The sequence below is a fragment of the Strix aluco genome, chromosome 3 (genome assembly GCF_031877795.1).
Source record: "Strix aluco isolate bStrAlu1 chromosome 3, bStrAlu1.hap1, whole genome shotgun sequence".
NCBI classification, from domain to species: Eukaryota; Metazoa; Chordata; class Aves; order Strigiformes; family Strigidae; genus Strix; species Strix aluco.
Window position 1 is genome coordinate 40,127,931 of NC_133933.1, and position 17,579 is coordinate 40,145,509.

Genomic DNA, 17,579 nt, shown 5'->3' on the forward strand with positions numbered 1-17,579 from the left:
CGTACAACCTCAGGAGCAAGACATGAATGTCAGTTCCCATGAGTGACTGAAGTGAATTTGACTCTACATTCCCTCCAAATAGACAGTGTTGTGATTTTTCAGTTATTTCTGCTTGTTAGTCTTCTAACTGTTCACTCTCTTTTTACTCACCTCACTGTGCTGGCTATACATTGCTGAATCAGAGTATAGCCTTAACACCCATCCCTTACCTCCAGATTTCCCAAACCTTCTATTTAGAAAAGTTATCCTTGTTCAACTCTAATATCACACGTACATAGGCAGAAATTACAAGGAACACAACGCAATGCTCTAGTTAAGACGAGTCAGTGAGAGAACTATTTTGCTGTTTATGCAGAGTGATTCCACAAACAAATACCAAGAAGGGTGGAAAGAATAGCTGACCCACTGAAGACGTGAGGGAGCTTTTCCCCTAGACACTGAATTGTGGTAGAATGTCAAATCATACAGATGCATTTACATGGAACACGTGTCATATCTCTGTGTGCACTTTTTTAAACAGTAAAACATTTACATATTTTACAGCTGTTTACCCATACATACTGATGGGGAAATGCTATTATCATGATGTAAGTGTCACACAGTGAAGTCAGAACGGTGCAATTTCACAAAAATAGTTTAAATTGGAATTTCAAAGTGACACCTGTTTTTGTTTAAATCAACCTATGAAGTCATCAGTAAAACCAGCATGTGTAAATTATGTATGAGCTTAAAAAAGAGCTTCTTTAAGTTATCAGTGTACTAAGCTTCCAATAGTAGGAAAGCCACTGTTATGCCAAAAGTGTAACAGAGTATTATGCACATCACAATTCTAAGTGGTGAGACATTTTCTTACAGATTAATCTTATTTCATTTTACAGCATAATTTTACATACCTTTGTATATATATGAGGCAATATAATGTATCAACAGTTACACAACTTTCATATGATTGTTTCAGCTTCATCTTTACACAAGGCTTTAAGTGCTGCCCACAGAACCATGTGCAGATTCTAAAAGTCTGATAGCCATACACACATATTTGTCCAACTTCAAGCCACAACACACACAACTAAGCCACAGTAGGGTGCTACAAGCCTGTATTCACTAACCATTATGTAACCTGTACTACTAAAATTCGAGACACATGTTCATTTTCTACCTAAACCAGAGACAAGTCTCCTTAATGCATTTTATACAGAATTTTGGTAAGATCAAAAAACCCCTTATCTACCTAAAAGTCTTGCATATTATTTAATTGTATAAACTTAACACACTACTTCAATTGCAAAATCCACATACATGTTGTACTGTCTTCCTGAATAAAGAGATTAGGCTCATTTTCCTTCTTAAACATGTATTTATCCTTGGGATAACTTTGTTATATAAACACATGCTTTATTTACTTCACACAATGCCATTCCAGCTGTGGGTAAAGTACTCCATACCTACTCTTGAGTTTTCCTTTTGCATTTTAGTGCAATTTCTGGTCCCCTCAGGTGCTAATTAATGTATTTTCACAACATGCCTCCAAGGGAAGTGGTGGCATCATCATTGTACACATGGGGAATTGTAGCCTGGTGAGGGGTGTGCGAAGGTGTCCTACACATGCAGGCAACACCAGACAACTGATTTCAGAAGCAGAGCTTCACTTTTTTTCAGCTTGATGGGCAAAATCAGGTGGGGAGTAAGTAACAAGTAACAAGTGATAGGACATGAGGTAATCGCCTCAAGTTGCGCCAGGGAAGGTTTAGACTGGATATTAGGAAGCATTTCTTTACAGAACGGGTAATCAGGTGTTGGAATGGGCTGCCCAGGGAGGTGGTGGAGTCCCCATCCCTGGAGGTGTTTAAGAGTCGGGTCAACATAGCGCTTAGGGACATGGTGTAGTTGGGAACTGTCAATGTTAGGTTAATGGTTGGACTAGATGATCTTCAAGGTCTTTCCCAACCTTAGTGATTCTGGGAAAATGCACAATGGTACTAAAAACTAGCCCTCAACCATCTCAGGCTAGAAAATGAAGCATATATTTACATGTATTTTCTGAAGAATCATTTAACACCAGAAGCGGACAGAGTGAAACTGAGAACTTCCTGGCGTCTTACTGCTGTAATAAGCAGTTCTCACAATAACTGTGTTGAAAGGAATTCCAGAAAGCGCACCTTTGGTTTAGAATTTGTTTACTTATCATATACTTTTACATTTTAGGCCAATAGAAACAGCACAGGATTCCTTTAACTAATTTTCTTCTGCATTACATTTATAAAGCCAGGGAGATCAGCATTGATATTTAGAGGATCCATGCTCAGCTCACACTGACTCGTGGTTACTATTAACAGTGCCATTAGAGTAGTGGAAAGTGTCTGAGATAGATAAACCCGAATTACTGAAAGTACCATCTTCCTATTGTTTTGTGGACTACTAGGTTGCAAATGGAATTTTACAGTTGAAATTTCTGTGCTGATGCCATTGCTACTGTTAGACTCTTCAATGATTTTTTTAACCCTGAGGTTTCAAATATTCAGGCAGATTATAGGTCAAGTGTGCCGATACATACTTTTAAGAAAGCAATATTTCCCTTGAGAATTACTCAGAACTCATAGTGAGCTTATATAAGACAGGCTATTTGGCTGGCCTCACCTAAGTGTTCGAGTATTTTTGATATTTATATTACAAATGTTGAGATCCACATGATCTCAGCTTTTTCAGTTTTTCTTTGCTGATCATATCAATTCCACTCCAAGGTTATTTTCATCACTATATATTCAATCTTCCTACTGGTGCTAAACCATATTTGTACTTTCTCTGCAGCTGTCAGCCTAACTAACATGAGCTATTTTCATTTGCTTGAGAAGGCTCTCAATTTCCAATGCCTTATCCTTAACTATTAGCTAATTCTGCACAAAGATATCTGAAGATTAATTTGCAGAAGGTTAAATATACCAGTGTACTGATTAAATAAATATTAGATAGATGCTTTACAGTGTAATAACTTTAACAACAGATGATTTAGAAGCATATGAATAGAATAGCATTTCAGCTCTAAAGACAAGCACTTTAAAATATACAATGCTATATTTATGGGTCCTGTTTCTTCTCTCTTTCTGTACTGAATGGTATGACCCCTTTGAAAAAAGCAGTATATGGCCATACAAATAAAACTGTATTACAATACTAGGCATAAGGAGGCAGAATTGTGACCATTCTGAAAATCTGAATGAGTCAGTGATCTCAGAAAATGTTTAACTCAAGATCTTTAACATTATTTCCAGGTGGGTTTTTGGTTTGTTTTGCTTTTAAAAAACCAAGATTTTTAAAAAATCGCTATGAACAATTGTAACAGTCTCCCCCATTAGTGCTAAATTTGTTATTCTCATTCATTGTGCCTAAAGAACTTAAATTTTTTTATGCAAGCTTTATGAATAGTTACACTAACTAGTCTTAGAGAGAAGGCGGCTTATATCCCACAGCATAAAAGATCAAAATGCTTGATAGTAGAAATGGCTACTGGCAGGTAACTTCATGTCCCAGGGTAACTTTAAATGTTATTATTGTAGCCCCAATAGATTACTGAATTTTCAAGCTCTGTTGATGTGATATATAACTTCACAGTAAAATTCCGTTTAAAAGGAAAAAAAGAATGGATTATTTTGCTGTCTTTAATAAGACTACTATACTGCATGTTCTGAAAGCTATGAGAGAAGTGAAACTGCTCATGAGCACACCAGAGTAAATGTTCCAGTAGGAACCTTAAATGAATTTTAATCAAAAAATGTTTAATGTGACTAATCTTGAACATTTTTTCCCCTAGTGTCTCTAAAAGCTGATCTGGCAACACTATAATGGAGAACATTCAACACAGCTGACTGCATGAATCAGAAGATGCCCAGAAGCACCTACTCAGGGTTGGCAGTTTTCTTCCCAAAGCACCACTGGCCCACATCTCATTTGTGTCTGCCAGAACAGACCTGTCTCTAAAGGTATCTCAGGACTGACACTTGTTGCAGTTTTAAGTCTATCCATTTCATGTCACAGGATTGAAATAATCTGTAGAAGTCCACAAAAATTAATACCAATTGCAGCTACAGCTGGAAAAATAGATTTATTCTATGGAGTACATCTTTCACAGATGCCAATCTCTGTCACAGTGTTAATACTTGAAAATAAAATGCATAGAAATGCTCAGAAAAAACAACAGAATTACTTGCTTTACACCACATGTTAACTGATAACTATGAATTCTTGGGCGATGCCATCAAGTACTATCTGGCCACTATTTCTTCTCTTCTCCAAAAAAAAATATTTAATAATAAGGAAAAAAAAAAGATCTTGAAGTATTCAGTACTAACTTTCTGGCTTTGGCTTTTTAATAAATTTATTACATTTTTCCCCTCTTCAAGTATCTCCACATTGCGATTACTGATTCCTTTGCTCCATGAAATAAGGTGGTCTGCCATGAAACAAGATTATACATTTAACGGCAGTGACAAAATACCATGAGATCAGTAGCCGCTTTCATAAATTTTCTCATATTAACTAGACAATGATTGTCAGCCCTACCATATGCGTGACATAACTTGCTGGAGCTCATCCCTCAGTTCAAGACAGGGCTAGAAACTGCCTATTGGTGGTTATCCCAGAACACCTGACATGAAATTTCACATCCTAATCTTACCTTACTGTAATTAATTCAAACATCCTTAATATTAAAATACTGACAGTTGAAGTTTAACACTCAATTTTTATGGAAACAAATAGTCTTTTATCCTTGGAGTCTATTCCAGCACCTCTAGAAACCAGAAGCCACCCTAAATAGATATAGCTGGCCATGTTCTAGGTCTCCTATTCAGTCTACGGATATACAATCTTACACTCTAATAACACACTGCTCAAGCTGCACTTTGTACTAGCAGATATCTAAACTGCTTCATCAGAAGTTGCAATCAGCAACTCCAACCTCGCAAATGTAAAAGTGGAGGCAGAAGGTAAAGTGGCCTTTCTTAGGCTGCTCGAAAGCCCAGTATCAGAAATTTCAGAACTACACAAACAGCCTCAGACTTAGTCTTGCATTTTATCTCACCACTCAAGTCATGGCTGATTTTATCAGGCCACAAAAACACATTTAACTATCTGTCCTTTCGGTGCTTTAGGAATCACAGGCTTTCCAGTAAGGGCAGAATGTTTAACTAACACACTGCTCACTGAGGGGCTTCTTAGAATTTTATAACAAACACTCTGTCTTCAGCTCCTGGTTTTCCTGCTCCTAGTCATGCCCTTCAGAGTACTGTAATTATCAGAGGATAATCAGTGCTTCTGGCTCTTTTGTCATAGAGCTGCACAGAGTTGTCTCCTTATGCTACGATAGAAGAAAAAAAAAAAAAATCTCATAAAACCGATTTGTTTAGTGGCAACTTGGTACTTGTAACCAACATTGAGTGTATCTAAGGTAAACTGACTCAAACAGCCTGAAAGAAGGGGGCAAAGGTAAAGATTTTTTGGCCAGAATCCAACCAGCAACAGCCGCTCCAAGTACTGGGAGAACTATACAACCTGGGATTTGTATACTCTTTGGCTAGCAAGAGTCAGAAGAGAGAGACACAGTCCAATCCTGGTGGCCACTATTATCTTCTTTGGAGGAAAATTACAGCTGACGGGAAGAAAAGCAATGGTATCTTATCTGCAAAAGGGACTGTTGGTTGATACTGACAATGTGATTAAATAGCTTTTTGAAGCTTCTAAGAAAGGGATGTAGTGCTTTGCAAGCAGGATACTTCACCACTCTAAAAATGTTGATCGAAAGACCTCCGGCTGCCCACTGTTCTTTCAATTATGGCCAAGATTCTAATTAACCATCGATGAGCTTACACTTGAGGAAAAGAAAGCAGGGGGTTGCCTTTAAGTATAAATGGACAAACCATAAAGATATGCAATGTAGAAATGCAAAGATACTTAGACAAAGAAACCATATTTACAGATTTACAAGGAAAGGCTCTTCCCTAAATCCTCAGCAGAACATATTTGTCTGTGCTACAGCAGAGGAAGTCTGTCAGGAGACTGCAAGTACCTTAGGTCTCCATGTTAATCAGTCCATTATTTAACTGCAGGAACTTTTCTCCAAATCAAGCCAGCAGACGCTCTGTAATACCTAACCCATAATTCATCAAGCTCTTCATCTTTTAAGCCAAAACTTGTCCTCAAGCTCCACACACAATGGGGCATGAGCCAAGGCCACAAGCTGGGCACCTACACAATCCTTTTTTTATAAATATGAAGCAGAAATTCTCATGCAGCCTCCATACTGTGCAGAAGTTCATAAACACATAATAAATTAAATATAGAGAAAATTAGTCACCAATGAGACCACAATCCTGGACTCCAGCTTTCCAAGAAGGGTATCCATCATACTGAAGTAAAGGGAACTGTGATCTTATGCTGACTACACTCACGGTTATGCCTGCTCTAGCAAGTGTTCACAAAGCACCTTTTATCTGAAGGAAAAACTATCATCTAGAAATAGCATTATGAGATTCCAGCAGTGAATCAGGTTCAATTTTTTTCTTCATCCAGGAAATCTGTTTTGCCTCTCAACAGGATGCAGAATGTTGGAGCGTTTGCAAATCTAAGAATTATCTCATGTTTAATTATTTTAACCTTTTTCTGTCTTGAAGTGTTACTGCAATTCAGGTGAACAAAATAAATTTTCAAGATCTTAAAAAAAAGGGAGGAGGCACCTTTGGTGGGGGAAAGAAGGAAATATGCTTTTTGCAGTTGTACTCACATTGAAAAGGTGATGCAAGCTGATCCTGGCCCAGTCTTAGTGGTAATGAGCCCTCGGTGGACTGTTCTCCTGAAATCACTTTTTTTACTGGATAGTATTTGGGTTTGATCACATATTCCTGTGTTTGGCCATGATGAAGATTCATCATCAGTGTCTGAGATGAAAGGGGTATCATCCTGGTTTAGGAAAAAAAATAATTAGAAAAGACAGAATGATGCAAGACTGAACAAATTAGACTTAGAAACTACTGGTAAAAAATTAAATTCACCTGTACTCCAAGTTCTCAAAATATAGTTTGGGAAACTTACTAGCTTCCAATTAAGCACCTGATTTTACATGCATTTAGCATTTTCATTGTCTTGTCAGCTTAACAAACACCTAACAAATAAAGACTACAGGTATTAAATAACTTCCTTTTTGACATAGCAAGAGGACTATCATGGACAGCTCAGAAAACAGGGAGGAAGAGGAAAAAGTCCTCCTCAAAATCATGAGTTAGAACTCAACTTTGTTAGCACACAGAGCTTTCCAGACTAGTCAGAGAAGCAGCAGTGCATTCAAAACTCTCTCCATTTCTTATAACTGTCATTTCACACCAAGTATGTTAAGTAGAACCTAAACCCAGCTGACTTTCCCTCCTCTGTCCCCAGAAAACCTATTCCCTTCCTCACCATACCCCTCTCTACCCATAGAGCAGAGCACTGCTCCTCTTCCCCTTTTTCAGCCTGCCTCTCATCTCATCAGAAGGTCTGTCTCTGTTTCCCAACATCATGTTACTTTCCTCATCCACTTTCTCTTTGCCTGCACTATCAAACATCTCTGACAAATATCCCATAACCACACGGCTTCCTTTAACAGCAAAACTATTTCCCCTTCCTGTTAAATAAGATGATTCTTTCAAGCTCCCCGATTCTCTCGCCACCAATCCCAGTTCCTTAGTTGTACTGTTAGATTCCTCCCTAAGACCTCAGCTTCTCACTGCCCAAGACCTTGGCATCTTTCAACAGAAATTCCCTCCTCCCCCTCGCAAAAAAGATTGTATTTAGCCACCATCAGCAGTAGGAAACATTTCTTTACTAACAAATTGGCCTTCACTATTCCACAGTGCTACCCAGCAATAGCAAATCGTGCAGCTCTCAGCCATGCGCAGTGAAACTGCACTGCTTTGGGGCCCTGGGCTGCAGAGTTCCACTGCCTAGCAAGTAATGGCACACCTTCAAGCAACAAACCTACTAATAGGAAGTCTTCAAGAAGTTGTAGCTAGTGTAGATCACACTACAAAAAAATGCATTCCTCAGGGAGTAGTATCAATCACTAACCTAATAACAGTGGCTACTAGGACTACACTGTCCTTTGCTCAGATGAAGGCATAAAAGAGTGGGATGCTGTAATCCTCCCTCACTTTCTTCTCAACTAAGGGTCTGTAATAAGTTCGGTCTGCGAAAGTGGAAAAATGGGAAAGTTACGGGATTTGTAACAACCATCCCTCAGAGAGCCACAGTTCTGCAGGGTAAATAACTGTCCTCTGAGAATAAAGCATGGGCCCTGTATCACAGAGGACTGCTGAGCAGCACTTCCCCACAGTGGTGAGACTGAAGAGTTTCAACTGAGTGAGAAGTCAGATGATTATTGTATTGTTTTCCAACATGTGGAGCCTGAGCCAGCCCCTATCTCCAGAGCAATGCCTGATTCTTTAGTCATGTTATTCAAGGATGCTTAGTAACTGCTGTAGCCAATGGATTTGTGGTTAGAACAGACAATGGGGTTTTGTCCTACACAGATGCTCTTGTTAACTTGGATCAGCTTTAGAAAAAGTGCATTCATTAACAGAGACATTCTATGACTCCTACATACAACAGAAACTCCTCAGACTATCTCCAAGTCAAATTTTTCTAATACAGTGCTTACACAGTCTCATTATATTCAGTAAAAGTCCTTTCCCCAGATTAAGAGAGAACACTGTACTTTCTGTGTTGTCTTTAGGTTTCCTACCAGCAGATCAAAGAGAGGCTTCAGCGACATTGGAGGTCAGGCTCAGAATCCAACACAGTCTGGTAAGAAGTATAGCCAGGAAGACCTCAGCCTGAGATAAAGCTGAAGTCACTGCCTTCCATACAGCTTACATATCAATTTCATTTCTTTGAAGAGTCACTGCAATCCTTCCTCCACAACCTGCATTTTCTGCAGATCTCATTTGATGCCTATGTATAAGGACATCCATTCCTGTACCTGGACATAAGAGAGTCTCTACTGAATTCTTCCCATATCATGTAGATGCAAGCCACTACAACAGCGGTCAAAATACTACAGAAATGGATACTACAGAAACCTATTAGAAGTTACACATATTTAAATTTAACGGTGTTATCTTCTTTGACTGGACACAGATGCTGCCATTTAAGTGCCTGTCTGTTTTCTGTTAAGACTATAACATTGCAAAGTGTTACCTTTAATATTGCCACATATCCAGCTACGCTGTAGCGCAGTGCTGTCAACCTACAATATAGTCCATCATAACACTTGAAATTAAAACGAAATTTAAAAAAAATAATCATTTAAAACCCCAAGAACACACCACGCTATACCAAAGCTAGGAATACTATACATTGAAGGCTGAAAGTTTTACCATCAAAATTTATAAAAAGTTGCCTCTTCCTTCCTTTTGAGGTATTGTAATTTTCTTCCGTAATTTAGCTTGCATTAAATATTAATGTTAATTAATTCTTGTTAAAGCAGTATAAAAGTAAGCTTTGTTTTGCAAGAGTGGTTTACTTGGTAGTACAAAGGAAATCTGCAGTCTTTACTCTAGGAACTCCAGTTCTTTAAAAGGAAAGACCTTCACCTGATGTGTGAGTTGTTAATCTTAGTTTCAATACAGAGTAAATCACCTATTCTTGTATCAAGGTGTATGTTTACAATAGTTGCATGAAACCAAAGTTAAGACTTGTCTAGACCCTTTTTCTTGCACATTTGCACCCAGTTTTGATGATCTTGGTGTATAACTACCAAAGATCTCGAGTACAGGCATGCACAGAAGTACTCCAAATGTTTAAAAGTTGCCCAATATTGGACACCCACTGCTAGTGTGGATGTGAGCTACTGGCAACAGGTTTTTGCTAGTCTGACTGGTCTTGCTCACCAGAAGCGCAGTTGCAGTAGGAGCTGATATGGTCAAACATCAAAGCATTTATGAGATCCTTCTGTTCTGACTGGGTTTTTGATATTCAAATTCTTCTCAACACAACCTAGTTCTTAAAGATGTTAGTTCATAATCAAAAGGATATTGCATTGCTAACTGAGATGCTGCATCTTCCACTAGAATCAAGGATACTCCTCTCACTATGTCATGGGAGCTGTATGAGACCAGGCACACAGCTCTATCAGCGGCTTGGGTATAGACGCTAGTGAAGGACCTGGGTTGTTTCTTCCTAGACCAGCACATAGGGGGTCCTTCAGTGCTGCAAGACTTCCAAGTAAGAAGATATGATTTCAAGTGGGCTCAGCAACACAGTGAGGCATGGATTTTTTTTTTTCCTTGTATTGATCCCTGTGAAAAATCTTCAGAACTATCCCTTCTAATTGACCTCAGAAGAGAAAGGAGAGCCTGAGCCTCAGAGAGAAAGCAAGTAATATGTCAGCACTGAAAACAATACATACAAATTTAAGATGTCACAAGGAAACATTTCAGGCCTAGTTTGGTAACAAGCATCACCCCAGACCCTGCTGAGCCTTTGGAAATTATCTTAACAGCTCTACTAAAATGTATTCCCAGTCCTCTTAAAATCAGTGATTGTTATGACTGTTGGTGCCAGCTTGCCAGACATCCTTCCTACCAGCCCAGGAGCACTACTCCTTCTTTCTTTCCTGTAGTGTGGCCTCTGCCAAGTTCTGAAGGTCTGCCTTGAGCCGCTCATTCTGGTTCTGACTTTGCATGGGGGCCCAGGTACTGTATCCACAGTCACATCACCTGCACATGGGGCCCTGGCACAAAACAAAAGCCAAGCCTGCTATTATGCTCAGATTCATTTAGCTGTCCCAAGGCAAACAGTTCAGGCAGTTTAGTCTTTGTTCAGAGTACACTAGAGTAGCAATGCTAGGCAGTGAATGGAGCATTTTCATCTATTCCTGGTGTTGGAATACCAAATTAATAAGTAAGCAGCAGGATAGAATGATTTCTTCACAACACTACTCAGGGTTCAAGGCCACTAGGAATACCTGGTGCTATCTTACTACCACAGCCCACAAGAAGATACTCAAAGTAGGTCACAGACACTCTAAACCAGGTTTATATAATTTAAAACAAAAAACAAAAGGCATATTCATCAACTCATGGCCACTATACTTAAGAGATCAATACTTATTATCTATTAATAGATCCATCCCTGGAAGCGTTCAAGGCCAGGTTGGACGGGGCTTTGAGCAACCTGGTCTAGTGGAAGGTGTCCCTGCTCATGGCAGGGGGGTTGGAACTAGATGAGCTTTAGGGTCCCTTCCAACCCAAACCATTCTATGATTCTATGAATAACAACCATCACCACAACCAAAAGTATTTTATTGCTTCCCAACTTTAGCATGTTGCTTACTGCACATCTGAGCACCACACAACTCAGTGAAACCCTGGGCATTTTTGCAATACAAAACATTCAAGTACTACTAAAGCTCCCTGTAACACTAGTTAAGCAGATGCAATCATTAGTTCCAGTCTTGAAATTTTGCATGAAACAGCCAAGACTACACAAGATTTTTGCATTACACAGGCTACTAATTTATCTGGTACTTTGTAATTAGAAGGTCAAAACTGATATTAACTTAAACTTGACAAAAACTTCCCATTGCTGAAGTGTACACTAGGTAGACAAACAAATACCTAATTGCATTTTCAACAAACAATATGATAAATACTAATAAGGTTACAACAGCACTACAGAGGCAGAACAAACATTTGCAGCTAACTATCATGCAGAAGAAAGGTCTCTTGCTTGATAAAAGCAAACCAGGAATGCAATGTATCAAAGTAACTCTGGCAAGCAGAAAGGAGACCAGCAACATTTGGCATGAAAAGTACTGTCTAGACTAAATAAGAAAAGCCTGACTCAGGCTGCTTTCTTCATTTTATTTACTGTAAGTCTGATGCTCCCATGCTTGGCTCCTAGCTAGCAATACTTTGAAAAAAATAAATCTAAATTGCTAACACAATTGTTTTACACAAACCTACAAATTAATTCCTTCTTCACTATCTCCTCTCAAACCCACAGTGACCAGTCAAAAGGAGAAGAAAACCCAGCACTTTCTAAAACTGTGAGATAATGAAGAAAACGTGCAGGACGGTTCAAAAGGCATGAAAATAGAACTAAATCCCTCCCCCCCCCAAATTATTAAAATTCAGTTGATAGTTCAGCCTGACCTTTGCCAGCTGTTTCCCTCCTTACACTGCTTCTCTGATTTCTTTTTTAAACATATATGAAAAAGTTTAACTTCCCATCTGATGATGAACAGATGAGATTTCTTCAAAGCCCTTTATGTTATCATATCCAACATTAATCAGGCATGGCCTATTTCACAATCTCCTACAATCACAAGAGATGAAAGAGAGGAAGTGTTCAAGCTTTTCTTCCTTTTCACCATTGCAAATACTCTGCACAAAACTGATTTTATGTACAAAGATGTATTTTTAATGCATATTTAAAAATGCCATCCCTGAAATATAGTACAAACACTGCAAAACAAGCACTGAGACCTGCCTGCCCTAGAATAACCAGGATTGCATTAGTATTTTCATTATAAACCTGCCTTGACTTTGTATCTTTGTGGTAGATATTTCCCCAGGCAAAAATTTGCAAAGATCATGGTTTGGATAGAACTAATTTGTTTTCAAACAATAGCTTCAAGTTATTAATTTTTAACTTTTTTACCCCTTTAAAAGGTTGTTATTTACATCACAGTCAAAATCTTATTTGATAATAATCAAGTTGATTTGATTTGTAAAGGAAGTAGTATTACAAATCTTAATAAAGATATTTAATCTATACCAAGATAAAAAAGGGTAAACAGGGAATCAAAATTGCTTATAAAGTTTCCCACAGAAATGTAAACAATTAACTTTTACCCACAACTACCAGTTTTTCCCAATTTAAATATAATTTCTGTGGTAAAATCCTTGTTGAAGACATTTTCAGGGATTATCTGCTCTTAAGTGTTTGCTAATAAAGCTAGGCCTGTATTTGCAGACTCAACTGAATGCTCATTGGTTAGAATCCTTTTGGCAGCATAAACTGGTGTAATAGCTGAACTAAAGCTCTGTAAAAAGTGTTTTCACACTAAGCGCAACTATGACTCTATTGATTCATTCCGTCTTCCACATACAACACAAACTAAAATGTGCGGATCATGAACATTCTTCCAGGTTTCTAAAGAGAAGAAACACCCTGAGTTTTCCAGAATCACAAGCAATAATTCATTTCCTAGATGTCAAAAAACCAGAAAAAGGTCTTAAGGCAGAAGAAATGTATCTGTTGGCTAAATATTCAGATACTGAGCAAAAATACAGATGGTCAGTCACACAACCTGATGGAAGCTATAGTTCCTCCAAGTTATGCAACAGCAGATAAGAACTTCTCATAAAATAGAGCGTTTAAATAATAAATTTAAAGAATACTCCTTCTGAAAATGAATGGAATTATATAAATGGTAATTCTATTAGTGAGAAAAAGGAAAGGTTGTTTCTAGATCTTTTCATTAGAATGAGAACAAAGTTTGTTCCATCCCGCTCCCAAAGTTCCATCAAAATACAACTGATGCAAATTAAAAAAAAAAAAAAGTCTTCTTAGAGTATTAAGTCTTAACTATCCTCAAAGTAAACCAACACTTAAGGAAACAGTATGCATGAAGGCTAGGAAAATCCAATACGAGACAGTGATGAATAAGGAACAGACATAAGTCTGTAGTATCACAGTAACAGCAACTCACAAACTTCCCTTTTCACCACGCACCAAATGAACAACTAGAAGCTACAAATTATTCATTATCTTATGCATACCTTCACTAACGCTTAACCAGTGAAGCTCTTCACAAATCCAGATTAATTAATTTGACATCCAGATTATTTTATACAGGTTTTCAGCCATACATACACTGTCAACTTGTCAGGCACCTCTTACCAGCAAAGTTGAAGGAAGAAAAAAGAAAAAGAAAAAAAGAAAAAAGCCCCAAATAAAAACCCTAGGTGTGTTGCTGACTTGTTCTTGTTGACCTGCTTTTGTTGATTTTGGTTTGTTGGTGTCCCGTCCCGTGTCCCCCCCCCCCCCCCCCAAGGACTTTTGGAAATCAGGGACAGTATCAAACTCATGAATAATACAGCTTTTCAAAGAGTAGCTGTCAATGTCATAAATATTTGCATTAAAAGTTTGACCTTCAGGCATTCATTATGTTGCAACAGTAAGTCAAGGTGAAATTCACTACTTAGCAGCAAACTTACTTAACCAGAGCACTGAGCAAGTTCAATACATAATCTTTAGTGAATTAACATATGATATCCCTTCCCTGTTTCACATTACATGTTCTACAGAAAAATAATTTTTGTTTTCATAGGGCTAGTGGCATGTTATTGAATATTACACTGACACTGTGTAATAAAAAAATTACTCTGATAAAGACACATTAACTAGTAATAATTTCTAACCTGTTCACCCATGAGACAGACTTTGGTATTAGAAAAGTATGCTGAGATGACAATTAAAAATAGAAACAAACTCCCACGATAGATATTATATGATAAAGGCAAATGAGCACAGCTGCTGCAAAGCAAAACCATGCATTACTAATCTACTCAAATTCTTGAGCCTGTTAAACAAAACAGCAAAGAGCCCAGTTGGTTGATACAATTTATCTGAAATTCGAAAAAGACTTTGAAGACTTTCCTTACAAGAGGCTACTAAAAACCCCTAAATTATAAAACAGTGTTGCAAGCTTAAAATGGGCAAAGATACAGAACAGATAGACTTTCTTTTCCTGGACATATATTAATTATAGTATGTCCTTTTGAAGTCTACCAACACATACATGGTTTGGAAATACTTCAGTTAAATAAGTAACTTAAAAGTATATGAAATTGTTACAGTAATTCAGAAAACCCTCAAATCTAATTTGGTCTTCCAGACTAGCAAGCATATATTTACACAAGGTAAATTCGTTCTGAGAATATATTTATGGCCTCGTCTGAATTAAGCAAAAGTCTGCCATTTAGGAATCTAATAACTAAATAATAGTAAATATGCCAGTAAATAACATAAAACCTTGGTCTACCCTTGAGATTCTGACAGGTTAAGTCATGATGATGGAAAAAATAAATGCAATGAGCAAGTAACTACACCATAAAGGTTTTTTGTAGATGCAGATGGATTAGCAAAAATATTTTGTCACTACAGCTTGTTATGTCTAGGAAATGTTTTACAAGTATGACCTTGCTGGTATAAGCAGAGCTTCTCAGAAAGGGTCAGAAATAGGGAATACATCACAGGTTTATAACCTGTTTATAAATTGGACATGTACAAGTAGGAAAAGGCACAAAACCCTCAAGGGAATTAATAGTGACTAGACAGGAAGAGAGGACTCTGAGTAACTGGACTGTAGATAAAAATCGAGCATTGTTGAACATGACAGTGTGCATCAGAAGCAACCAGAACTTGTCACACACGTTACTGATGTCTACGCTGACTGCAGCCAACCAAACGAGAGACTCTAGTGTCAGTCTGGTGAAAGTTTCCAGAGTACAAAATTGGATTACAAGATAAAACTCAAAGCAGTACTGAGTGTAAAGAGCTGAGGGAAAATAACAAGGAAGACTTTTAAAGGCACTCACACCCACAAAGCTAAAAAAGAGTCTGTGAAGTGCCCAGGCAGGGAAAAGCCAGACTCTGTTCAGTTCAAGAGAAAATTCTTTAGGGAACGTATGACAAAGATACAAAATAACCCTTAATTCAGAATGAAATGCAATAAATTCTAGACCGAAAACAAAATACTTTTCCCACATACTGCATAATCTCTTTATGGAAAAAACTATCACAAGATATGATGGATCATAATTGCTTCCAAGGATGCCAATGTAAATAGATGATGAGCACACCTCAAATTCAATTATGGGATCACAGAAGAAAACTCAGAAATCCCTATGCTTAAGGATATCAGTTTCCTACATAATAAACAATGTAAACAAACCTTAATTTTCTCCTTGTAAGGAAATGCCAACAAGTGTGCGAGTCAGAGCACTTTATCCCTCTGTAATACACACTGATTTTGTACATAAGCAACTACTAGCAGATGTAGTATGATATTGACTTTGCCCCAGTATTATACACAAAAAGTGCCATGTGCTCATTATATGAGAACAAACTATGTCTTCATGTGTTTGAATGGGGAGATGATTATTGCGCCATAACCATCTTAACCATATTTCCTGAAGGCTTTCTAAATTTACTTGACAAGAAGCATAGTACTTTACGCCAGGCAAGCCCAGAAAATTTCAAGATTAAATCCAGACTCCACCTTCAGTATGTGTATTTCTCAGCAGAAGCTCTTTTTGCTATACTAATTCAGCAGCAAGAAGCTCTGACAGACTGTACTGGCTAGAAGATACACTCCCTAAAGCACCCCAGGGACTGATCTTACTAAATTACGCCACAGAATTTAGCAATCCTAAAGATGGAGAGTCAGGAAAAAAAAGCAAAACCCCAAAAGTTTATCCAAGCTCTCCTCCACAGCAGCCACCTAAATTCAAGTGATGCAACAACAGCATGCTCCCTGCCACATTTGGGAAGTCTGGAAGTGATGCAAGACAAAAACAGAAGTACATGTTGTGCTGTACCCCTGATGGTGAAAAGGTAAGTGGTGAAAAGTTTTGGAGGTAGAAATAATATTTGTATTAGGCCAAATCTAAACTTTCAAATGTACAACTACTTTCTTAGCTGAACTAGATAAACAACTCATATGACCTATTTTTTTCATACCACAAAATTGAGTAATGAAGATTATCCTTTGGTTTAAATCATCACAAAAATTGAACATTTCCATTTGCAGGCAGAACCAGGAAAAGGGGGGGACAAGAGCAAGCAGTTACACTTATCAGGAGTCTAACTTCGGGGGTCAGGAGCTTCCAAAGCCTCATGACATAAATCTACCAATAGTCTGAACATAACATCACACAACATTTTCTAAGTAATTAAGGTAGTAAATTCATGCAGGATCAGAGGACAGCAATTTTCAGAAATTATTAGTGAGTTTTAGTTGTTTCTTGGAATTCAGTCATATAACTTTTTGTTCATTAAAAATGCATATATATGATGCAGTATGTTTTCATCATCATGGATTTTCAGAAAAATAACATCCAGGGAAATTGTGTGTTTGTGCCTACATGGTATAATGTCTTAAAAAGATAAATAGAAGGTAGTTCTAATCCTGTTTGTGTCAGTACAAGATCCCTGATGTAGAAAGATCACTACAGCAGAGCTAAAGAACCAACTAAAGCTAACGGAACTAATAAAGCATTTGTTCACTGTCATGACCCTGGGAAATTCCTCTGCAGAAAGAACCTTGACAAAGAACCTTGACAACAGATTAACAAAAGCCAACATGCTTTATTTATACTTCTATTGGAGATACCAAAAAAAATAATTAAACCCCCACCAAAACACTATTTATCAGCTTATCAGCTTTTTTAATAATGGAGACCAGATGTAGCTGATTTTACTACATGACTAGTTGCTTTAAGGCTTAACAGGAGCAGCAGTATGAGTAGTATTTAGGAGTATCC

General features: G+C 37.7%; 1 protein-coding gene across 6 annotated transcripts in view; it reads right to left on the minus strand.

Annotated features, from left to right (window-relative positions):
- The window catches only part of LTBP1 (latent transforming growth factor beta binding protein 1), a 213,228-nt gene that overhangs the window by 155,153 nt on the left and 40,496 nt on the right, over window positions 1-17,579 (minus strand). For all 6 annotated transcript variants that reach the window (XM_074818245.1, XM_074818242.1, XM_074818241.1 and 3 more), the window contains one exon: window positions 6,776-6,951. In XM_074818245.1, the coding sequence (XP_074674346.1) occupies window positions 6,776-6,951 (176 nt within the window). The remainder of the gene's footprint in view (window positions 1-6,775; window positions 6,952-17,579) is intronic.